Below are 26,092 nucleotides of genomic sequence, written 5' to 3'. Positions count from 1 at the left end.
TCTGAGGCACTGTAAGAAGCAACAGAATATTTTTCTACTGGGTTTAGTAGGTGGGTTGTTGTTATTATTATTATTAATCGAAGATCAAAAGAACTGGGTTTTCCAGTGGGAAATTCAAAAACACATGTTACGACAAAAAATATAAAGATCAACCAATTTTAACTTTTTTTCATTTTATTTATGTACCATATTTAGTAGGATATCACTCCCACACTCTTGGTATGTTAATAATTGATGGCCTCTCCTGGTACCAATTCATAGATAAAATTTAGAGAATTTCTGATTTTTCTTCCGTGATTTAATGATACGCAATTATTTCTTTTTATTACAGACTGAATTGCAGAGTCCCAAAATTTATATGTTGAAGTTCTAACCCCCAAGTACCATTAAAAAGTGACTGCATGTGAAGACAGGGTGTTTAAATAGGTAATTAAGTTAAAATGAGGCCATTAGGGTGGGATCTAATCCAGTCTGAGTGGTATCTTTATATAAAAAGAGGAGGTTAAGACATACAGAGAGATACCAGGGGTGTGTGCTCACAGAGAAAAGGCCATGTGGCAGCACAGTGAGAAGATAGCCATCTGCAAGCCAAGAAGAGAGGCCTCAAGAGAAACTAAACCTGCCATCACCTCGATCTTGAACTTTTAGATTCCAGAATTGTGAGTAAACAAATTTCTGTTGTTCAAGCCACCCAGTCATTGCCATGACATTGTTATGGCAGCCCTAGCAAATTAATACTCTCAGTAATGGTCACCTTTGCTGGAATTGGGTCTTCAACCAATGTATAAACACTTGACATGTGAAAATAAAACGGAACAGGTAAGTTATTAGTTGATCATTTTCATTGACAAAATGATATACCTAGGACTTCTTTAAATTATAAGTTCTTTGGTACATTATAGAGTTACTTCAATTCACAGGCCATTAATTTCTATCAATGAATGAACAATCAACATTAAGTCAATGCAGATTGTTGATTGAAAAATGTACCTGACCTGACCACCCCCCATCTAAATTGGGCCCTTTTCTTAAACTCTGTTATAACATCCCTTACTCTTCCAACATAAAACTTATCAGTTTGTAATTATATATTTATTTGTGAGATTATATACTTAACATCTGTCTCTCCACTGGACTCTCCATGAGACATAATGATCTCTGTCTTGTTCACCACTATATGCTCAGTATCCAATACAATGTCTGATCTTTAATTATTTGTTAAATGAGTGAATAAAGAAGTGATAAGGTTCTTAGAACCTTAAGTTGGGGAGGTTGATTGACAGGTTTTAGGATTCCCCTGAATCTCCGGAAACTGTCTTTAAAAATGTGTTTATGCATACATTTCTCTGAAGAGAGGATTCACAACCTTCATTTGATTTCAAAGGGATCTGTGAACTACCTGAAACATAAGGAACCATTGACCTATTTCCGCGTGGTAAAATAAGATTCAATACCAAAAGACTTACCTGCAGCCTAAAACAAAGTATGCTATGTTTACATTTACATGAATGGATGTGTGGGTATATGTATATGTGTGTGTATAATTTCCAAGAACAGAAATGCTGCAGTGAATCTACAGAACAATCCACATTCCCACTTCCCCTGACTAACTGATCCTCCTGTAGTCACTGAGTTTGAGCAGTAGCCACTTGCATACATGTGTTTCTTGGCAGCAACATCCATCACCCAGGCCAGAGAAAAGGAATCTGTAATCCCCTTCTTTCACCTGCTTGGGATGCTGACATTCCTCTTTGCAGGAAGTTTCTTTTAATAACAAACCTTAAACCTCCCATTTAACAAAGGCACCAGGCCATGTTTATCAAGCACAGGCGCACAGGCAATTTGATCCAAAAACCCTGGGATTTCCCTTCCCTTACCCTGAAGCCAGAGAGGAGATCCAGCCTAATCAGGCCAAGGAGGCCTCTGAGTGCTGTGTGCATTCACAGTGAGGAAGGCTACAAGATGGGCTGGGACACACTAATTGGCTGTTGTATACTAAATCTCTTCTCTTCTCTCTCCCAGTTCCAGAAGATACTTCCCTTCAGTAAATTTCCTTCCTTATTTTTGTCCTAAAAAATGGAGACTTCAACAGTAAATCTGTCCAAAGAAAGGTTTTTGATATGTTGTTAACTCTCAGTTATCCACACTAGCAGAGAAGAGCAGTTGTACAGATAATTCAAAACCAAAGGCTCTTTTGATTTAACTTTGCAGTTCACTGTTTCTAGGGGCTTGGTGGTGGATTTACCTCCCTAATTATGGTTGTCTTTGTTTCTTATTAAAATGAGTTTGTCTGCCTTAGGGCCAGGCGGTTGGGTGAGGTGAAAATTCTGGCACAGAATTTGTAAAACTCACCAGGGAAAATCCACAAGGCACACAAATAATCAGACTTGACTAGGTTTGAGTTCACGTTCTTTATCACCTGTTACCAATTGCTTTGCTGCTCTACACTAAAGGGAGACAGAAATGAGAAATATCTACAGGAGACCAGTGGGAAGAAAATGAGTCTTTACATTTAGATGAAGACACAAGACTGTGTTGTGGCCAAGACTGATAACACAATCAGTGTTGATGATTTCCCTGCCTGGTCTCACAACCTTCATCTCTGCAGCCAGAGTGATCTTTCTATGCAAGTCTCACGATGTTCACCTCTACCTAACATCTTTCAGTGTGTTAGTCATTAGAGCTGTTCACAACCATCCTGCTCTCTCCTTCCCAGTACATGATAGGACTGCACGATGTCCCCAGCCACTTCAAATTGGATGTGGTTCTGTGACTGGCATTGGCCAATGGAATGTGAGCAAATGTGTCACTTCTAGTTGGAAGGTTTCAGAGCCAGCGTGTGTCCAGCGTGTGTCCTTGGGTACATGCTTTGTCCGGCAAGACTGGCAGCATCTGAGCTGGCAGATCTGAGCTGGTGGCTACACCATCAGCCCAGGTCTCTTGGGGTGGCTATGATAAGCAGAGCTCCTACAAGCTAGGGATGGGTGTGTGGTAGGAGCAATAAACAAACCTCTGTTGTTTTCAACCACTGAGATTTTCAGGTTCTTAGTTAACTCAGCATATCTCTATCACTGCACATATCAAGCTGCACCATGATTATCTACTTTTCTTTCTCTAGCTAGACAGTGAACAACTTGAGGCCAGAATTATTTAATTAAAAGTAATGGCAAAAGTGCAATTACTTTTGCACCAACCTAAAACATTTCTTCTCCAGTGTGTTAACTCTAGAGCATAGCGTATTTAAAAGAGCCTGGTAGAAAATGAAATTCTCTCTTCCTTCTTGACCTCTGTGATTCACCTTGTTTCTGTTTTTCTAACACTTGCCCCACTCCCAACATCACCAGCTACAATGATAAGCTGTCTTTGTTTTTCAGATATATGAGGAATGGTGGAGCTATTCTTTTGGACCAATAATTCAAGTAGAAAGAGCTGGTGGAGGAGATAGGCATTCTTAGGTTGCAGGAGTTTGAAATACAGTGGCTTCAAGGAGCAGACACAATTTTGAAATAAAATCTTGGTGTAGCCACGCAGGAAAACAAAAATATATCCCGAAGTGTTAGGTTTATGAGGGATAAGAGTGATCATCTGAAGTGAACTCCTCTATCCTTATCATTATCATAACACCAGCATTTACTGATGACTTACTATGTGCCAGGCACCGTTCTCATTGTTTTACAGTTAACACATTAAATCCTTACAACAACCTTATATGGTAGCTATTATTATTTCCATTTTATACATAAGGAAACTGAAGCATAGAGAGGTAAAGTAAGTTCTGTCTGACCACATGGTTAGCAAACATTCCTCTCTGAGTGTTCAGCATCTGTCTGAACACTGCTCATCATGGAGAGCTCACTATCTCCCACTGCATCCCACCCCACCTCCTGCTCCAAGGCACATCCTGCCTCCCCCTCAAACTGCCATCCCCTGAACATTTCTGCCTTCTAAACAAACATAAAACAATTCTACCCTTTTCTCTTTAAGGCAGCCTTTTAAATATTCGAAGGCAGAAATCACATGTCCCTTAGGGTTTCTCTTCCCCAGTCTAAACAGCCCCAGGTCACTCAACCATTTCCAATGTGCCACAGCTTAAGGCCCCTCACCATCCCAGATCAGTGACTCACACATGTTGGGGACCAAAAAATGTTGGCTAAGTCAGTGAAGTGGAACTGGTGGAACTCGCCCTTCTAGACTTGAGCTGAGCCAATGCCTCCTACAACCCGGGGCACATTCTTTCACTGTGTAAAGCAGGATCTGGAGGCATAATCTGCTGCAGGAACAGCTAGCTGGCCACATGCCCTGCATTCATCCCCATTCCAACAAATGGAACACCAAAGGGTCCGCATGTTCACAGTTCTTCCTCAGGTGGAAAGTCTGTTTCTGTCCCTCCTCCCCCTTCTCTCCACTCTCCCACTCCCAGAGGCAGTGCTGAGAACAGCCCCTCAGCTCACCATGGAGTTCATGGCAAAGTGATTGTGCTGCGTCTGGAGGTCAAGGGCGTACTGGTAGCTGACTCCGATCTCCGTGTGGCTCTGGAGGAATAACTCCTTGTTGTGGCTTATCCAGTCGAACATCTAGAGAGGACAAGAAGGCACAGCATAATCAGAATGGTCATTGGTCGAATAGGGCAAAACTTTCAGAGCTAGTGGAAGGGGAAAAAGCTCTCCTGCTGGTGCTCAGTGAGAACCAGTTATTGTTCTGAGTCTCAGGGTCTTAATGGGGTGGGCCAGAGCCTGATTTCTCAGGAGAGCCCTCACTTTTAGCTTAAGAACCCACCAGCAGCCACTGTGTTGCATTACAGAGCCTAAGGGAAAAAGAGAAAATGAGTGAGATAATTGGGAGATGGGAGAGGAAGCTGTTTACCATTCCCAGTATGCTTGCTTTAGGGACAGGTGCTGAGGAGACAAGCCGGGAGGCTTAATGCATCTCCTGCTGCACTAGTAGAAGAGAGAAATCTTTGAAGGAAGCAACAGGGACATCCTTACTCGCCCCTGCCCCACTTATACACTGCCTAGCCACACACAATGTTGAATTGATCCTGAAGTGAATCAGCTTTTCTCATAACTCTACAGCCTCACAATTCCAGGGTTTCTGCTATAACGCACTGGGAAGCAGAAGATGAGGGTTTTAAGCATAGTATAAGTACCACCTGATGCTGGAACAGTAGGCATTAAGCCATCTTCCTCCTCCTAGCTCCATACCCTGGTTTTCACTTAGGTATCCAGCCCTCTTCCAGGCAGCCCACATACTTCAATGGGAGCTGACCAGAACCCCTGGCTCTTTGGGACACCAGACCTAAGCCAACCAGTTCATGACATTTCCCAACCAATGGGATTGTCTCAGATATAAGAATGTGATCCAATTTAGTACAATAAAACATGAGGGCATTTTGCTAGAAACTTCTAGGAAAACAGAATCCTAGTTATTTAGTTATGGCTTCTCTTCTTCCAGTATTGTTGTATGTGGCTCTGACCTCAAATTGCTGCAGCCATTCTTCTGGCAGCCTGAGGGTGAAGCCAATGGGTAGAGAAAGGGTGGAGCCAAGACAACTGCAGGAAGCAGGCAGAGCCCTGGCTGAGCATTGTCTGGTTTCCACTTTGTCTCTGGACTTCCTTGGACCTGAGCCAATAAATCCTCTTTATTATTAAAGCCAGTTTAAGTTGGACTTTCTGTAATATTCTGTCCAGAGCAGAAAATTCTACCATTTTCTCTTTAAGGCAGCCCTTTAAATATTTGAAGATAGCCATCACATGTCCCTTACAGTTTCTCTTCCCCAGGGGGATGTGGACTGGAAGGGAAGAGAAAAATGGTTAGGAGGCTGCTACAGAAATCCTGATGAGGGTGAGGACCTGGAAACTCAACCATTTCCAATGTGCCACAGCTCGAGGCTCCTCATCATCTCAGCTCAGTGACTCACACATGCTGGGGACCAAAAAACAATGGCTAAGTCAGCAAAAGCCAGGAAAGGTGTGAAAGAGTACATTTGGAGAAGAGAACTGCACTACTTAAGCCTCACACTCCATTTGGGATGGACTAAAGGCCACAGCCCAGTTGCAGAGTGAAGCAGGAAGCAGCTGAGAACAGAAACAGGCTAAGAAGTGGCCATGATTGCACCAGCTTCCCGGAGCCAGAACTGCAGCCTTATCCAATTATGTCCCTTTAACAGAAGAGTGAATTGACTACTTCAATTACATTCAACCAGTATTTATGGGACACCTGCTATGTGCCAGGGACCGCTGGAGGTGACATGAGGCAAAAATGACTAAAATATGGTTCTTGAGTATTAGTGGCTTAAAGGCTAATGTGGAAAGTTGACATGGACTCAGATACAACTTTATTATAATCTGGCACACAATGTGATTAAAATTACAACTCAAAAAAAATCTACTGATAAGATAGAGGTAAATATTGGCTGTTGAGGGAGCACAGAAGAGGCCACCTCACCCATCCTTGAGGAGTGAGAAGGCTTCTCAGAGGAGGTGACACTTGAGTCAAGCCTTGATTCAGATAGGAATCAGCCAGATGAAGGCCAGGGGGATGCATGCTCAGGCAAAGCGACAGACCTGGGACAGCCCACTGTGTCGAGGGCAATGAAGGGTCCTCAGCTGTGTTTCTGGAGCCTGACATCAAGGAGGAGGTGTGGCTGGGGAGGCAGGTGGGACAGACTGACCACAAATAGCCTTGCACACAGGCTTCAGGGAAGCTGGACCACACATTGTCGGCTACCAGGTGCTGGTGGGAGGTTTTAAGCTGGGTAGTGAAGTGTGAAGTGAGCTTTGATGGCAGTGAGGGATGTGGAGTGGAAGGGAAGATAAAATGGCTAGAAGGCTGCTACTGAAATCCTGACGAGGGCAAGGACCTGGAGTCCTGGATTATGGGAGTGGCAGTAGAGTCTGAGAAATTGGCAGATTTGAGAGCTACTGGGAGCAGGATTGGGGACTTGGTTGTTTAGAGAGGAGAAGGTGGGGAAGAGCTAGAGAGAACAGCCAGGCTTCTGGCATGGCACCCTGAGTCCTGGTAATAAAAAGTACCACCACAGATGCTGCCTAAAGAAGAAGGTAAGGAGCTTGGGTGGGAAATTGTATGTTCCATTTTAGATGTGCTGAGTTTGGGAGGCCTATGAGAGTTTCAAGGGGAGGTATCCAGTAGGCAGTTAGATTTGTGTCTAAAGGTCAGGACAGAGACATCAGGGCTGTAACAACTCACACTTAAGTATAAAAACATCACCTTCCAAAGGCAAACGTGCATGATTTGGAGATTATTCTCCCTTTTGAATTACACTTCTATCTACTTACAGCAACAGTAAAGAAAGGACGAAAGGACCGTTCTTTATTTCTGAGTGTCAGAGGATTTATTTCAGGCTGGGGCTCCTGTAGAGGTTGGGTCGATATTTGTGCTGTGTGCACTATCCTGGGTCCTCCAGCCTCAGCTACCCTCACATCACAGGCATTTGTTCAGGGCTTTTATTTTTTCTTCTTTAATTATTATTAAAGACAAGAAGGAAAAGAAGACAGGAATTTAGAGGACTCTCATTCTGTAATTTTTATCTTTAGAATTCTGCCTCCCAGCCCTATTTTAAAATAATTTCTCATTTCTTTTCTTTATTGACAAAACAATCAATAAAGTTAATGAAAGTCTGAAATGCCTGAAGTCCTTAGAACTTGTGATGAAAAGCGCTCACTCCATACACTTTCTTGGATGTTTCAGTGGCCGATTAGTGACCTTCCCTGTATGTTATGTTAAATGGTGACTTAGATATGCAAATAAGCAGATGAGTTATGTGCTGGCACCAGAATGATTAGATTGCTTGGCACCAGATCCCTCAACCACAGAGTAGGGAAAGCTGAACACAAGCCAATTAGGGTGGAAAGCAATATAAAAACGAGTTAAAGACAGGTGAGAGTTGAGAGTGCTGAAGGAACTGTGCACCTTGCTGAATCAGCTTCTTACAAAATGAGGTCTGCACCCATGCCATCCCAACTGATTTTGCCTCCTACATTTGGAGCATACAAGCTTGTCACTGGGGTCTGGGACATTCTGGAAAAGTTTAGCTTTCACTGGAGGTGGTGCTCCAAAGAGGTGACACACATCTCAGTAGAGAGAAAAAGACCTGCTCTGGGGATTAGATGGTCTCATGTGATGTCAGGAACCAGGGTTTCCTAAAGGACAATCACAAGTCTTCTCTGGACCTAAACTTGCTGCCTACTTGCATATAATCCTCACCCTTGCAAGGCTGGCTGTCTGCAAGGGTCATAGTCATCTCTGTTGCATTCAGTGGAACTGGCGGCAGAGGCAGAATGTATGCATGAATGAATGCATGCGTGTGCATGTATACATACAGTCAAGTGAGATGAAGACTACGCTGGTTCCAGGCCCAGCTCTGTCACTAACTCCACATGAGACTGTGGAAAAGTCACTTCATTTCTGATCTTCTCCTCATTTGAAGAGATAGTGGTTTGCAGAATGGAGGTAAGCATCCTGGTTTATAATAGGCACAATTTGGAAATATACAGAATGCATTTTTTCCACCCAAAATAAAAAATAGTTTTGTTGATTCTCCTGGATCAGAAGATATATTCATTGCTACAACTTACATTTCTATCTTTTTGAACAAAATAATGTCAGTGAGAAAAATGGCATTGTTTTATAGCCAGAGAAGCTTCTGGGCTTGGTGGTGGGTGCCTGAAATCCCAGCTACTTGGGAGGCTGAAGCAGGAGAATCACTTGAACCCGGGAGGCGGAGGTTGCAGTGAGCCGAGATCGTGCCACTGCACTCTAGCCCAGGCAACAGTGCGAGACTCCATCTCAAAAAAAAAAAAAAAAAAAAAAAAAAAAGAAGAGAAGTTTCTTAGTGTCAGCCCTGACAATTGTGTGATGCTTTAGAGTTCAAAATGTCCACTCACCCTTCATCATTACATTGCATCCATAAAACAATCCCACAAGGTGCTATCATCAGGCCCACTTCACAGGCAGGAAAACAGGTTCAGGGAAGTAAAGTCCAGGGTGTAGATTTAATTCATTCTACCCAAGGCTACATTCACTGAGTGCCCATTGAGCCATGCTTTGGGGACACTGCCCTGCCTCCCACTGATATGGCTGTAAGACTTTCTCTGCTCGAGCTCCCCGGGGCAGTTATCCCTAAAAGTTAGCTGAAAGGGCATTGTTGGTACTCCATCTGGGGTAAGGTGCTATTCCTCAGTGGGAACATTTCCCTGCCAATATCTAGCCTGCTCCTCCTTCTCTGCCTCCTCTTTCTTCTCCTCTTCCTCCACTGCCTGCCCCACCAAGATGGAGTGCCAGGTGTCTGGGCACAGCTGATTCAAATAGCTCTAGTTCTCTCAATACTCACTGAATGAATGAATGAATGAATACTATGAGTTGGTCATAGGTTATTCGGTTGCTAGTCTCCAGATAAGTGGACTCTTTCTAAGCTCCCTTCCAGCTAGGACATTTTAAACTAAAAATATCTCCAAAGTGCCTTCAAACTTGTCTTTGTTTTTTGAGAAGCCACAAATGGTGAGTTCAGCAAAGTGTAATATAACAAAAAAAATTCTACAGAGGAAAGTTCATGTCTAAATAATGAAACTGTATCTCTTTGAAATCAACATAGTTTAGTCTCTTTAAGAAGACAGATGTTACATGTAAGTCATTTGGGTTTTTTTTTTTTCCTTTTCTTTTGGGGTTTTGTTTTTAACCAAGCTAAGTAATTTTTTTTTTCTGCTGGCTAAAATCCAGTGAAAATATACAAATCTAGTTCTTAAAACAGTAAATGTTAAATGAATCTATTTAAATGCAAATTAGGAAAACAAACAGAAAACTTTTTCTCCTTTCAATAATAGGAATAGCTAAAATGTTATTATTGTTCTTTTTTTAAGAAGCATAAATTATTTCATAGGACAAGTATATTAAGAATCTTATGTTTATTTTCCTTCATTTGCCAAATTTAGCAATAGCATCTGATTTAGAGTTTTAACTTTCAAACCACCTTATTATCTATTGTTAGTATTTTATAGTCTAATTATAGATTACATTGGTATTAAATATGTTCATATTCAGCTTTGATGAGCTGATTAAGAGGACACAAGGCAACCAATGGCTTTTCTTTGCCTAAATATGTGCATCCCGATATCAATCATGTTCACTACACCCTGTGAACACTACAGTGGTCATCCATAAAAGCTTGTGCCCTAGAGAGAACTAACAACCTCCTTGCAGGTGAACCTTGTTATATCTGGGAAACTAGCCACCCAGTCAATTCCAAAATAAAATTTTATGATTGTTAGAGCGCAAGGAACAGAATTCAAATCAGTACAGACTCTGCTGTATAAACTTTGACAAGTTTTATCATTGGTCTGAAATTCAGTTCCTTATCTGTAAAATGTGGGTAACAATTTAAACTACTTAAACCTTAGGGTATCAGGGAGATTCAGATAAAATGATGGCTATGAAAATGCTTTGTTAAGTGCTACATATATGATAGATTTTGAAATCTGCATATGAGCATATAGTCTATTGCATATATTTCCTAAATGTTTTCATTATAGTAAAAAACAGATGAAAGGTATGAATTTAAGATTGCAATAGATGGGGAATCACACCTGCAGCTCATATGCAAACACATCCACCGCCCACCCACCTAGACATGCATCCCCAGAGTGACCACAGGGCACTGCACAGACACAGCCCAAAGGTGCCTGTCCAACCTCCCACCACCTACACCTTCACGCACTCAGAGGCCCAGACACGCTCTTGGGGCTCTGCCTGAGGGCACTAGTGCCTTCCTGCTGTCCCTGGGTGGCCTGACCAGGGAATCTTACTTCCTCTTGGCTTGCTTCCAGACTCTCCCTTCCCCACCCTCTCTGCCACACCTCAATTCTCACTATTAGAGACTCAGTCCCTTTGGCTCTTAACAGTTTTTCACTCAGGTGAGATGCCTATTAAAATGCAATTTTTCATGCAATCCCTCCTGGAATTAGTTTATCCTGAATATAGAAACAGTTTAGTAAGAGGGCAAGGTCCTTTGTGAACATGGCCCAGGGATGAGATCCCACAAAGTGGCAGAGAGGTCCTAGAGAGAAGGAGGGAAGCCCTAAAATAGACGTGAGAATCAAAGGCAAAATCTCCCCACTTTACAATTTTGCTTTCATGGAACTTGGACTGACCCAGGACACATTTTCTTGTGCAAATAGGGCAACACACAGACCTCATAAAGGACCCCAAAATGTGGAGTTATCTCCAGGTTCCAAGAATTCCTTACTGAAAGAATGTGACACCTCACCTCTTTTGTATCCCACAAACCCTGCAGGCCACAAGGTATTCAGGTTCTGAAGAGATCATTACACGGACATCTACAGACAGGGGAGGCAGCTGGGATATGGGCCTGAGAGGCTGTAGGTGTAATAAATATCTCTTGAAGCTCTGCTTGTTTCCTTCGTGTTTTTGGCATGTCAGTTGGCATACTTTTATATATTGTGTAAAAGAGAAGCCATTTTTGTCTTTTGTCATAAATCCAGTCTGCTCAAGGAAGGACAGCACAGCCTGGTTACCTGGGAGACACTTTCACTGTATCCTCAGTAACTGGCCAGGAGGCCAAACATCTCACTGACCAGACCACGTCTCTGACCTGTAAACATGCTACGGATCCCCTAACTCATTTCTTACACCTTCCATACCCAAATTCCTTAAATCTCAAATCCCATGTCTAATACCCTTACATGTTCCTCACAATCTAGAACAGGTCTGATTTCTCTGTAAAATAGCCAAACATCCCACTACGAGCAAAGGGTTAACAAAACCCTTTCCCCTCTTACATGGTAATTTGACCTTCAGTTAACATCCAAGTTCAGCTTTCCTGAAAACAGATAAAAGATGGTATGTGCCAACATGTTGCTAAATCATGTTTCTTATGGTAAAAAAAAATCCCCTGCTTCACAAATTTCATCTTGATTGGGAGGAACTGTAATTGAACTGCAAATACCTGATGGGTACACCATACCTTGGACATCCCTGAGGTGGTGATTTTTATAACTGCAATGTTCATTGCAGAAACTCTGGAAGCTGTGCCAACGGAGTTGTTACCAAACATACTGGTTCCCATGGGGCATGGAGTTTATAAGCCATGGCAGCTCCTGCAGCTGCCCAATGCAGATGTTACCTCCTTGCACCTAAGCCGATGGCTGAGCTGAACTGCTGCAAGCACTGCTCTGCTGGCAAGCTGTGGTTCCCATCTTCTATCATTCTCAGTAGATCAGTATCCAAGATGGCCCATGGTAGTCTAATAAATCTGAGTGTTTAGTAGGACCTAAGAAGACTCCCTGGTAGGTGTTGTGCTCATATTTTAGAGCCAAACTATACCTACAACAGTACTAAGCCTCTTGTCTTCTTTTTCTTCCTCTTCCCTTCTCTCCATAACAATTTATCTCCATGATATGTTAATGTTATCTCCATAACATCAATGATGATGATGGTTATGACAATTGCAACAACTAAGATTTGTTAAATGCTCACTATGTGACAGGTACTGTACTAAGCACTTTATATATATTAACTCACTTAATCCTCCTAAAAACCTCATAATTATCTCCCCAATATTAACCCTCAATATCATCATCTCCATTTTATGAATTAGGAAACTAAGGCACCAAGAAATTAATTAACTTGTCTAAAGCCACACAGCTAATAAACATCAGAGTCAAGGTTTCAAACCCAGGAGGTCTAGTTCCAGAGTTGATGCTCTTAACTCTGCTGCTAAACCCTCCAATGAGCCTGGAGCTTCATTCTGTCTCTCCTTCTCTTCATCACCAAACTTTCAGAAGTGTGTTTTGCCCCTACTGCCTTTGTTTTTCCTCCATCCAATTCCTCCTTCAGCCCTTAAAATATGGTTGCTTTTACTACTCTCTTGAGTTGACACCCACGATGAAAACCAGTCACTTCCTAGTTTCTGAATTCTTTATTCTGTCAGTTCTCATTCACTTTGACCTCGTGTCAGAATCAGATGCAGTCCTTTTTGAAATTCCACCCTGTCTGCCCCCCAAGACCAGGTAATTTTCAGCAGCAGCCCATCTGGCTTCAGACATGATGAGCGTCTTCTTCCTGCTTTCACAAGTCTCTAGACTTGTGAACATTTTCTCTGGAGAATCAGTGTTTTCACATACTTGAATTTTCTTCCTTGACACATCATATCTAGTCTCAGCATGACAAAAATGATAGGAAAACTCGAATTTTGAAAGCTTACCAATCCTCCAATCCTACAGTGACTTATCTAAACTTACCTCCCACTTCCCTGGCTGCCAATTTGTGGCTTCCTTTTGTGTCCTTCACAGCCTATTGTGACAATCTAAAGATGGACCTCAGCCCTTTACCCTTCATCCATCAAACCCTCTCTATGTGAATATCCACCCGGGGCCACAACTTCAACAACACTAATACTATTTCTTATTTCTTGGCCTGTGCCAAGAGCCTTCATAGTTTATGTCACATAATCCTCATAATAATGCTACAAAGAAGGTATTGTTAATTCCATTTTAAACATGGTGAAAACTCAGTATTAAGAGGCCAAATAAATTGGCTAAGATCCCACAACTTGTGAGTGATGAAGATAAATTGGAATCTAGTGTCCATCTGAACCTAAATCCCATGCAAGTTCCTGTTTCATAATGCTCTCCAACAATAACTTCCCAGATAACTGACAAGAATAAATACATGCCAGGCTCTACACAATGAGGTTTACACACATTATCTCAATCCTGATAACAGCTTTATGAAGTAATAAATGCCATAATCACCACCTTTTTATTTATTTTTTTTAGGTAGAGAAACAGATTCAGAGAGATTAAGTAACTTGGTCAGAGTCACACATTCTGGGTGGCATATTAAAGACTCAAATCTAGGTCTGCATAACTCCAAAAGTCAGGCTTTTAAACCATTAAATTGTCTCCCAAATATACACTTAAATCCTGGACTATCTATAGTCACACAATGCCTGCTATGGTTTGAATGTGCCCCCAAATTTCATGTGTTGAAAACTTAATCACCAAGTTCATATGTTGATGGCATTTGGAGGGGAGGCCTTCGGGAGGTAATTAGGATTCGATGAGGTCATCAAAGTGGGACCCCCCATGACGGAATTAGTGACTTTAGAAGGAGAGGAAGAGGAACCTGAGCTAGCACACTTGCCCTGTCTCAACATGTGGTGCCCTCTGCCATGTTATGATGCAGCAAGTAGATCCTCACAGGATGCTACAAGCTCTTGGACTGTGCAGCCTCCAGAACCATGAGCTAAAAAAATCTTTCTCTATAAATTACGTAGTCTCAGGCATTATTTTATAGCAACAGAAAACAAACTAAGACAGTATCTATGGACTCAATATGAATATCCTCTTGATGTTCCACAAGCATCTCAAAACTACTAACTTTTCCTGTCTTCCCACATCTTCACGTCATCCCTCAGAGCTCAACTTTTTCTCTATTTTCTCAAATAACTCGGGAATATGCCTTTTACTTCCATTACTGCTGCTACTCATCCCTCAGCCCACCCTGCCTAGATAATAAATTGCAAATACTTGCCTATCTGGCCCCCTGACTCCATTCTGTCCCTTATACTAAGCCATCTGACCCCATCAGGTTCACTGCACTAATACATTGCTTTCCCATGTCATTCTCTCAGTCAAAATAATAAAAAGAAAACAAAAAATAAACGCTATTGTTGCTGACACCTACAATGAAAAATCCAATCTTCCTAACCAGGTATTTAAGGCCTCTCCCAACCCCAGACTGGTCCAAATCTATGTTATGATTTCACATCACAGTCCTATTCCAAGTATTTTTGCAGCCAAATTGTTTTATTCACTGCCATGCAGACACACCATATTATGCTCATTCCATCCCTATATTGGTGTCCACATTTCCCCCCACCATGAAATACCCACACTCAAATCTCCAGATTATTCCCACCCTTCAAAATTGAAGTATCATCTCCTGATGCCTTTCTTGACCAAATAAGCCCACATTGACTTCTTTTTCTTGGAAACTCATTTCTGTAGTGTTTACCGTAGTAGTTCACAAACATAGCCTTAATTTAGAACAATCTGAAATGTTTTCTTAAAAAATATAACTGGAGAATGGAGCCAAGATGGCCGAATAGGAACAGCTCCGGTCTACAGCTCCCAGCGCGAGCGACGCAGAAGACGGGTGATTTCTGCATTTCCATCTGAGGTACCGTGTTCATCTCACTAGGGAGTGCCAGACAGTGGGCGCAGGTCAGTGGGTGAGTGCACCGTGCGCCAGCCGAAGCAGGGGCGAGGCATTGCCTCACTCGGGAAGCGCAAGGGGTCAGGGAGTTCCCCTTCCAGAGGTGACAGACGGCATCTGGAAAATCGGGCCACTCCCACCCGAATACTGTGCTTTTCCGACGGGCTTAGGAAACGGTGCCCCAGGAGAGTATAGCCCGCACCTGGCTCAGAGGGTCCTACGCCCACGGAGTCTCGCTGATTGCTAGCACAGCAGTCTGAGATCAAGCAGCAAGTCGGCAGCGAGGCTGGGGGAGGGGCGCCCGCCATTGCCCAGGCTCGCTTAGGTAAACAAAGCAGCCGGGAAGCTTGAACTGGGTGGAGCCCACCACAGCTCAAGGAGGCCTGCCTGCCTCTGTAGGCTCCACCTCTGGGGGCAGAGCACAGACAAACAAAAAGACAGCAGTAACCTCTGCAGACTTAAATGTCCCTGTCTGACAGCTGTGAGGAGAGCAGTGGTTCTCCCAGCACGCAGCTGGAGATCTGAGAACGGGCTGACTGCCTCCTCAAGTGGGTCCCTGACCCCTGACCCCCGAGCAGCCTAACTGGGAGGCACCCCCCAGCAGGGGCAGACTGACACCTCACACGGCCGGCCAGGTACTCCAACAGACCTGCAGCTGAGGGTTCTGTCTGTTAGAAGGAAAACTAACAGAAAGGACATCCACACCAAAAACCCATCTGTACATCACCATCATCAAAGACCAAAAGTAGATAAAACCACAAAGATGGGGAAAAAACAGAGCAGAAAAACTGGAAACTCTAAAAACCAGAGTACCTCTCCTCCTCCAAAGGAACGCAGTTCCTCACCAGCAACGGAACAAAGCTGGACGGAGAATGACTTTGACGAGCTGAGAGAAGAAGGCTTCAGACGATCAAATTACTCCGAGCTACGGGAGGATATTCAATCCAAAGGCAAAGAAGTTGAAAACTTTGAAAAAAATTTAGAAGAATGTATAACTAGAATAACCAATACAGAGAAGTGCTTAAAGGAGCTGATGGAGCTGAAAACCAAGGCTCGAGAACTACGTGAAGAATGCAGAAGCCTCAGGAGCCAATGCGATCAAATGGAAGAAAGGGTATCAGCCCTGGAAGATGAAATGAATGAAATGAAGCGAGAAGGGAAGTTTAGAGAAAAAAGAATAAAAAGAAACGAGCAAAGCCTCCAAGAAATGTGGGACTATGTGAAAAGACCAAATCTACGTCTGATTGGTGTACCTGAAAGTGACGGGGAGAATGGAAACAAGTTGGAAAACACTCTGCAGGATATTATCCAGGAGAACTTCCCCAATCTAGCAAGACAGGCCAACATTCAGATTCAGGAAATACAGAGAACGCCACAGAGATACTCCTCGAGAAGAGCAACTCCAAGACACATAATTGTCAGATTCACCAAAGTTGAAATGAAGGAAAAAATGTTAAGGGCAGCCAGAGAGAAAGGTCGGGTTACCATCAAAGGGAAGCCCATCAGACTAACAGCGGATCTCTTGGCAGAAACCCTACAAGCCAGAAGAGAGTGGGGGCCAATATTCAACATTCTTAAAGAAAAGAATTTTCAACCCAGAATTTCATATCCTGCCAAACTAAGCTTCATAAGTGAAGGAGAAATAAAATACTTTACAGACAAGCAAATGCTAAGAGATTTTGTCACCACCAGGCCTGCCCTAAAAGAGCTCCTGAAGGAAGCGCTAAACATGGAAAGGCACAACCGGTACCAGCCACTGCAAAATCATACCGAAATGTAAAGACCATTGAGACTAGGAAGAGACTGCATCAACTAACGAGCAAAACATCGAGCTAACATCATAATGACAGGATCAAATTCACACATAACAATATTAACTTTAAATGTAAATGGACTAAATGGTCCAATTAAAAGACACAGACTGGCAAATTGGATAAAGACTCAAGACCCATCAGTGTGCTGTATTCAGGAAACCCATCTCACGTGCAGAGACACACATAGGTTCAAAATAAAAGGATGGAGGAAGATCTACCAAGCAAACGGAAAACAAAAAAAGGCAGGGGTTGCAATCCTAGTCTCTGATAAAACAGACTTTAAACCAACAAAGATCAAAAGAGACAAAGAAGGCCATTACATAATGGTAAAGGGATTAATTCAACAAGAAGAGCTAACTATCCTAAATATATATGCACCCAATACAGGAGCACCCAGATTCATAAAGCAAGTCCTGAGTGACCTACAAAGAGACTTAGACTCCCACACATTAATAATGGGAGACTTTAACACCCCACTGTCAACATTAGACAGATCAACGAGACAGAAAGTCAACAAGGATACCCAGGAATTGAACTCAGCTCTGCACCAAGCAGACCTAATAGACATCTACAGAACTCTCCACCCCAAATCAACAGAATATACATTTTTTTCAGCACCACACCACACCTATTCCAAAATTGACCATATCCTTGGAAGTAAAGCTCTCCTCAATAAATGTAAAAGAACAGAAATTGTAACAAACTGTCTCTCAGATCACAGTGCAATCAAGCTAGAACTCAGGATTAAGAATCTCACTCAAAACCGCTCAACTACGTGGAAACTGAACAACCTGCTCCTGAATGACTACTGGGTACATAACGAAATGAAGGCAGAAATAAAGATGTTCTTTGAAACCAACGAGAACCAAGACACAACATACCAGAATCTCTGGGATGCATTCAAAGCAGTGTGTAGAGGGAAATTTATAGCACTAAATGCCCACAAGAGAAAGCAGGAAAGATCCAAAATTGACACCCTAACATCACAATTAAAAGAACTAGAAAAGCAAGAGCAAACACATTCAAAAGCTAGCAGAAGGCAAGAAATAACTAAAATCAGAGCAGAACTGAAGGAAATAGAGACACAAAAAACCCTTCAAAAAATAAATGAATCCAGGAGCTGGTTTTTTGAAAGGATCAACAAAATTGATAGACCGCTAGCAAGATTAATAAAGAAAAAAAGAGAGAAGAATCAAATAGATGCAATAAAAAATGATAAAGGGGATATCACCACCGATCCCACAGAAATACAAACTACCATCAGAGAATATTACAAACACCTCTATGCAAATAAACTAGAAAATCTAGAAGAAATGGATAAATTCCTCAACACATACACCCTCCCAAGACTAAACCAAGAAGAAGTTGAATCTCTGAATAGACCAATAACAGGAGCTGAAATTATGGCAATAATCAATAGCTTACCAACCAAAAAAAGTCCAGGACCAGATGGGTTCACAGCCGAATTCTACCAGAGGTACAAGGAGGAGCTGGTACCATTCCTTCTGAAACTATTCCAATCAATAGAAAAAGAGGGAATCCTCCCTAACTCATTTTATGAGGCCAGCATCATCCTGATACCAAAGCCTGGCAGAGACACAACAAAAAAAGAGAATTTTAGACCAATATCCTTGATGAACATTGATGCAAAAATCCTCAATAAAATACTGGCAAACAGAATCCAGCAGCACATCAAAAAGCTTATCCACCATGATCAAGTGGGCTTCATCCCTGGGATGCAAGGCTGGTTCAATATACGCAAATCAATAAATGTAATCCAGCATATAAACAGAACCAAAGACAAAAACCACATGATTATCTCAATAGATGCAGAAAAGGCCTTTGACAAAATTCAACAACCCTTCATGCTAAAAACTCTCAATAAATTAGGAATTGATGGGACGTATCTCAAAATAATAAGAGCTATTTATGACAAACCCACAGCCAATATCATACTGAATGGGCAAAAACTGAAAGCATTCCCTTTGAAAACTGGCACAAGACAGGGATGCCCTCTCTCGCCACTTCTATTCAACATAGTGTTGGAAGTTCTGGCCAGGGCAATTAGGCAGGAGAAGGAAATCAAGGGTATTCAATTAGGAAAAGAGGAAGTCAAATTGTCCCTGTTTGCAGATGACATGATAGTATATCTAGAAAACCCCATTGTCTCAGCCCAAAATCTCCTTAAGCTGATAAGCAACTTCAGCAAAGTCTCAGGATACAAAATCAATGTGCAAAAATCACAAGCATTCTTATACATCAATAACAGACAAACAGAGAGCCAAATCATGAGTGAACTCCCATTCACAATTGCTTCAAAGAGAATAAAATACCTAGGAATCCAACTTACAAGGGATGTGAAAGACCTCTTCAAGGAGAACTACAAACCACTGCTCAAGGAAATAAAAGAGGATACAAACAAATGGAAGAACATTCCATGCTCATGGGTAGGAAGAATCAATATCATGAAAATGGCCATCCTTCCCAAGGTAATTTACAGATTCAATGCCATCCCCATCAAGATACCAATGACTTTCTTCACAGAATTGGAAAAAACTACTTTAAAGTTCATATGGAACCAAAAAAGAGCCCGCATTGCCAAGTCAATCCTAAGCCAAAAGAACAAAGCTGGAGGCATCACGCTACCTGACTTCAAACTATACTACAAGGCTACAGTAACCAAAACAGCATGGTACTGGTACCAAAACAGAGATATAGATCAATGGAACAGAACAGAGCCGTCAGAAATAATGCCACATATCTACAACCATCTGATCTTTGACAAACCTGAGAAAAACAAGAAATGGGGAAAGGATTCCCTATTTAATAAATGGTGCTGGGAAAACTGGCTAGCCATATGTAGAAAGCTGAAACTGGATCCCTTCCTTACACCTTATACAAAAATCAATTCAAGATGGATTAAAGACTTAAATGTTAGACCTAAAACCATAAAAACCCTAGAAGAAAACCTAGGCAATACCATTCAGGACATAGGCATGGGCAAGGACTTCATGTCTAAAACACCAAAAGCAATGGCAACAAAAGCCAAAATTGACAAATGGGATCTAATTAAACTAAAGAGCTTCTGCACAGCAAAGGAAACTACCATCAGAGTGAACAGGCAACCTACAAAATGGGAGAAAATTTTCGCAACCTACTCATCTGACAAAGGGCTAATATCCAGAATCTACAATGAACTCCAACAAATTTACAAGAAAAAAACAAACAACCCCATCAAAAAGTGGGCGAAGGACATGAACAGACACTTCTCAAAAGAAGACATTTATGCAGCCAAAAGACACATGAAAAAATGCTTACCATCACTGGCCATCAGAGAAATGCAAATCAAAACCACAATGAGATACCATCTCACACCAGTTAGAATGGCAATCATTAAAAAGTCAGGAAACAACAGGTGCTGGAGAGGATGTGGAGAAATAGGAACACTTTTACACTGTTGGTGGGACTGTAAACTAGTTCAACCCTTGTGGAAGTCAGTGTGGCGATTCCTCAGGGATCTAGAACTAGAAATTCCATTCGACCCAGCCATCCCATTACTGGGTATATACCCAAAGGACTATAAATCATGCTGCTATAAAGACACATGCACGCGTATGTTTATTGCCGCATTATTCACAATAGCAAAGACTTGGAACCAACCCAAATGTCCAACAATGATAGACTGGATTAAGAAAATGTGGCACATCTACACCATGGAATACTATGCAGCCATAAGAAATGATGAGTTCATGTCCTTTGTAGGGACATGGATGAAATTGGAAATCATCATTCTCAGTAAACTATCGCAAGAACAAAAAACCAAACACCGCATATTCTCACTCATAGGTGGGAATTGAACAATGAGAACACATGGACACAGGAAGGGGAACATCACACTTCAGGGACTGTTGTGGGTTGGGGGGAGGGGGGAGGGATAACATTGGGAGATATACCTAATGCTAGATGACGAGTTGGTGGGTGCAGTGCACCAGCATGGCACATGTATACATATGTAACTTACCTGCACATTGGGCACATGTACCATAAAACCTAAAGTATAATAATAATAATAATAATAATAATTACAATAAAAGAAAAAAAAATAAATTGGATGTTATGAAAAACAAAACAAAACAAAAAAAAAAAAAAAAAAAGAAAAGGATATACTTTCTCCCCCTGCCACACACTTTATACAAAATCAATATTTTCTGTTCCCTCAAGATAGACAGTTTAACTTAAATATTTTAAAATCAGTGCCTCATGAGTGACACAAATTTAACTTAATCTTTTCAATGCTATTATTTAAAAAATAGTTTACCATTCTTGCCAATTTTCAAGGTAATGCATGTTCATTGTAAAAAGAAATCAGAAAATAGAGCAAAGATGAAGAAGAAAATGAAAATCAACCATATCCCAATACTCAAAGGTAACCAGTATGAACAATTTGGGGGTATATTCTTCTAATATATTTCCTATCCTTATGACTACAAAAAAAAAAAAAAAAAAAAAAAAAAAAAAAATATAACTTCCTGGCTGGGCATGATGGCTCACACCTATAATCCCAGCACTTTGGGAGGCCAAGGCAGGCAGATTACCTGAGGTCAGGAGCTCGAGACTAGCCTGGACAACAAGGTGAAACCCCATCTCTAATAAAAATACAAAAAATTAGCCAGGCGTGGTGGCAGGCACCTGTAGTACCACCTACTGGGGAGGCTAAGGCAGGAGAATCACTTGAACCCAGGAGGTGGAGGTTGCAGTGTGCCGAGATCACACCACTGCACTCTAGCCTGGGTGACAGAGTGAAACTCTGTCTCAAAAAACAAAAATTAAATATATATATTAAATATACATAAAAATTGAATATATGTAAATTAAATATATATATATATGTATATCTCTTCCTAGGCCCTACCATTGATTTTCTGATTCCATAGAAGCTCTCCAGGTAACCTCAATATATTGCATTTTTATTTAAAATGTTCATGTGGAGACTTACGGTCTGTCCATGACTAAGTAGCTGGTATCAGATTTAACCCTACTGTCTATTAGCTATTTGAAAGGCATTGGTCAATAACCAATATAGACAAATGATCCTTGAAAGAGAGAAAGCATACAATGTAAGTCCCATCTTCACCTCAGCTTTCTCCCTGAGGATATTTTCCTAACTGTGGAGCAGAGAAGTAGAAGCTGAGCAGAGGGCAGCAATAGTCTTGATGGATGTAAAAAACAGGTATTAGTGTTCAGGGACTGGTAAGGAGGTTGAGATTTGGGTGACAGGATATTACAGTGGAGGGAGATGCAGAGGAGATACCTTAAAATCTTCACTAAAATTTGCCTCAGGTCCTTAGTCAAATCCCAAGCTTTGCATATACAGGATGAGACTCCAGAAAGTCTAGCAGAGAACAGCTATGAGAAGTGGGGCATATTAAGAGCTAAACAGAAATTTTAGAGGTCACACAGTGCTAGGGAAATGCTGGGAGTTCCAATTCAAACGAGTAGAGGGGCTTTCATGAGCTCTCTGGGCATTCATTTGGAACCCCAGGAACACCAAGCTATAGGAATAAGAGCTACATCTTTAGAATAAGGGCTATACCCTAGGATTAATAAAAAGATAAAAATACACCTACCATACCAAAGTCTAAACCAAGGCTCAATGGGATCAAGATAATCTTTTGTAATTTAATTGTATTCTAGAATAAGACTTTAAAATATTTAGGGAAAGATAAACTAACAAGCGCCTCTACAGTGTATCATCTACAATATCCACTATACAGTGTAAATTACAAGATATATAAAGAGACAGGGAAAAGTTACTGATAATCAAAACAATAAAATTGCCTATAGAAGATGATCCAGATATGAATTAGCAGACAAGGTTTTCAAAATAACTATGACTGACATCTTAAAAAAATGGGGAGAAAGGGACAAAATGGATTAAAAAATAGAATGCTCCAACAGAGAATCAGAATCTATAAAAAGAATTGCATGAACATTCTAGAATTGCAGAGTATAATACTGAACTTAAGAATTCACTGGATGAGTGTAATGGCAGAATAGATGTAGCAGCAAGCAGGATGAATGAACTTGAAAACAAATCAATAGAAAACAGCACACTGGGCAGGGTACAGTGGTTCACGCCTGTAATCCCGGCACTTTGGGAGGCCAAGGCAGACAGATCATGAGGTCAGGAGTTTGAGACCAGCCTGGCCAACACAGTAAAACCCGTCTCTACTAAAAATACAAAAATTAGCCAGGCCTGGTGGCAAGCGCCTGTAATTCCAGCTACTCGGGAGGCTGAGGCAGGAGAATCGCTTGAAACCGGAAGGCGGAGGTTGCAGTGAGCTGAGATCGTGCCACTGCACTCCAGCCTGGGCAACAAGAGTGAAACTCCACAAAAAGTAAAGAAAAGAAAAGAGAGAGAGAAAGAAGAAGAAGAAGAAGAGGAAAAGGAAGAAGAAGAGGAAGAGGAAGTGGAGGAGGAAGAGGAAGAAGAAGAGAGAAAGAAAGAAAGAAAGAAAGAAAGAAAGAGAAAGAAAGAAGAAAAGAGCACACTGAAGCACAGAGAGAAAAGCAAATAGAAGCACAGAACACAGCAGAAGAGATGTGGGACATAACTAAAAGATCTAGTATAGTGCCGTCCAGTACAACCTTTTGTGATGACAGACATGTTCTATGTCTGTCCTGTCCAGTTGGTTTGCCACTAGGTGCCTTTCGAATATTTGAAATGTGGTGAGTGAAACTGAGAAACTGAGTTTTAAATTGTATTTTTAAGCAGGGTGCAGTGGCTCACACCTGTAATCCCAGCACTTTGGGAGGCCCAGGCAGGTGGATCACCTGAGGTCAGGAGTTCAAGACCAGCCTGGCCAACATGGCAAAACCCCATCTCCACTAAAAATACAAAAATTAGCCAGGCGTGGTGGTGTGCGCCTGTAATCCCAGCTACTTGGGAGGTTGAGGCAGGAGAATCACTTGAACCCGGGAGGCAGAGGTTGCAGTGAGCTGAGATCATGCCACTGCACTCCAGCCTGGGCAACAAGAGCGAAACTCTGTCTCGAAAACAAACAAAAAATTTTATTTTTAATTTTTTTATTTGTATAAATGTAAAGGATACAAATGCAATTTTGTTACATGGATAGATTGCATAGTGGTGAAGTCTGGGAGCTTTTAGTGTATCTATCACCATAATAGTGTACACTGTACACACTAAGTTTAATTAGCCAGATGTGGCTACTGACTGGCCCATTGGGTAGTGTAGTTTTAACACAGGCATACTTAGAGTTCCAGAGGAAAGGAGAGAGAAAATGGGACATGATCGACTCTAAGGATAAGAAGGATATACTACTCCTTCTAGAGTAGTATATTGGACATTGATTCCCTAACATCCATTACACCCCAGATCATTTGTTCAAACCAGTCATACTAATTTCACTCCCCTTTTTATTTACAGGTTCAGGACTGGGCGAGTCTTAGTGAGTACGAACCAACGAAATTGAGAGATTTGCTTAGAGCTTCTGGGAAAGAGAAGTCAATGTCTGTGTTTCTCCCTCCTTCTCCTGCTACCCCTATCACTTGGGGAAGAGTGAAGCATGTTGCTCTATTACAACTGGCAGCTGTCTTAGAACCACGAAGGGAAACAGCCTTGCAATGAAGCTCTCAGCCAAACAGTGAGATCTCAGCAGAGGAGTGAGATAGAAAGATCCTGAGTGCCTGAAGACAGGCTCGCACTGATTCATCAATCTTGAAGCTCACATCATTGTCTCTGAGTGACTACTTAAAATGTGAAATAATACATTTCCTTGATACTTAAGCAAATTTTACTCGTCTTCTGTTTCTTGCAGCCCAAAGCATCCTGATACCAACAGTCACACGGTCATGATGTTTAGTGTGATCGTTCATTCACTTGTTGAGGACTCATTGTATTCCAGACATTGGATTAGACACTGGTGGTAAAAGATCAAGGCCACAGTCTAGTGAGGTGGACACATTCCATATTCCGTTAATGTTAATAAAATGTGAAAAGTACTATAAGAGACGTATACTGTGGGCTGACAGTAGAGGAGCACTTGGTCCAACTTGGCAGAGGTAGGGTTAGGGAAGAGCATGGATGGCTTCTGGGTGGCAACACCTGGACAGCACTTGAAAGACAACAGGATTTCATCAGGCAAAGAAGGTGTAGTTTGAAAGGGCATTTTAATCAGAGGAAATAGCTTGAGCAAAGGCCTGCCTGGAGGTTTAAAGCAGAAGCATAAAATGAGGGATTGTAAGAAAGGATAGTAGGAGATAGGGAGATACCAGATCACAAAGGGCAAAAGATGCATTGGGGAACCATTGGAGGGGAGTCATAGCTCAGATTTGCTTTTAACCCCAAAGTGAGTGTCTAGACTGAGACCCTCCCAGATATACAGGCATTTATCTCATTGCAAAGGGGAGACCAAGCCAGCCTTGATCTCATAGAACAAAAACCAACTAGCACATTGCAGACTTCTCACCAATTGATGGTCTCTGCCTCTGCTTTCTCCTCCATTTTGTTCCCTCTCCCATCTTTTTCACACCAACTCTTCAAATGTCCGGGTCAAAGAAGATAAAGATCGTAATATGATAATATATGAAAAGTGCTGAGTATAGCATAAGATACATAGCAGATCCAGAATGTATGCTAGTCTCTTTCCACTTCCTCTGGGTTCAGACAAGATAAACTGGCAGTCACAACAAGTAGTTGCTGTCTGATTAGAGAAACTAAGACTGCGAAACTTCATGCTAAAATCACACACTGTTCTTGACAGATGAGCTGCAGTTCAGCAGCTGTCTGGAGAAGCACACACTCAATGCTAAGCCTTAAAAGGCCACTCTCCTCGCTCTTGCCCTCCTCAAGTTATGTAATAAAAAATCTCACCAAGTCATTAACATAAATATTTTCAGACTTTAAATAAGGTGTTTTTGCATTTTATTTCCAGCCTGTGAGCCTGGATGCACTTTATTCCCTGCAGCACTGGCAACACACTCATTACCCTCCTGTGGGGAAGGAATGG

At 41.7% G+C, this 26,092-nt stretch overlaps 1 protein-coding gene across 25 annotated transcripts in view; it reads right to left on the bottom strand.

The window, feature by feature from the left end:
* The window catches only part of KALRN (kalirin RhoGEF kinase), a 700,623-nt gene that overhangs the window by 425,466 nt on the left and 249,065 nt on the right, over window positions 1-26,092 (bottom strand). For all 25 annotated transcript variants that reach the window (XM_054480931.2, XM_054480928.2, XM_054480929.2 and 22 more), the window contains exon 6: window positions 4,452-4,574. In XM_054480931.2, the coding sequence (XP_054336906.1) occupies window positions 4,452-4,574 (123 nt within the window). The remainder of the gene's footprint in view (window positions 1-4,451; window positions 4,575-26,092) is intronic.

This window comes from Pongo pygmaeus, chromosome 2 (assembly GCF_028885625.2).
Source record: "Pongo pygmaeus isolate AG05252 chromosome 2, NHGRI_mPonPyg2-v2.0_pri, whole genome shotgun sequence".
Taxonomy (NCBI): Eukaryota; Metazoa; Chordata; class Mammalia; order Primates; family Hominidae; genus Pongo; species Pongo pygmaeus.
Note: the sequence above shows the minus strand (reverse complement) of the source record. Positions and strands in the feature narration are given on the sequence as shown.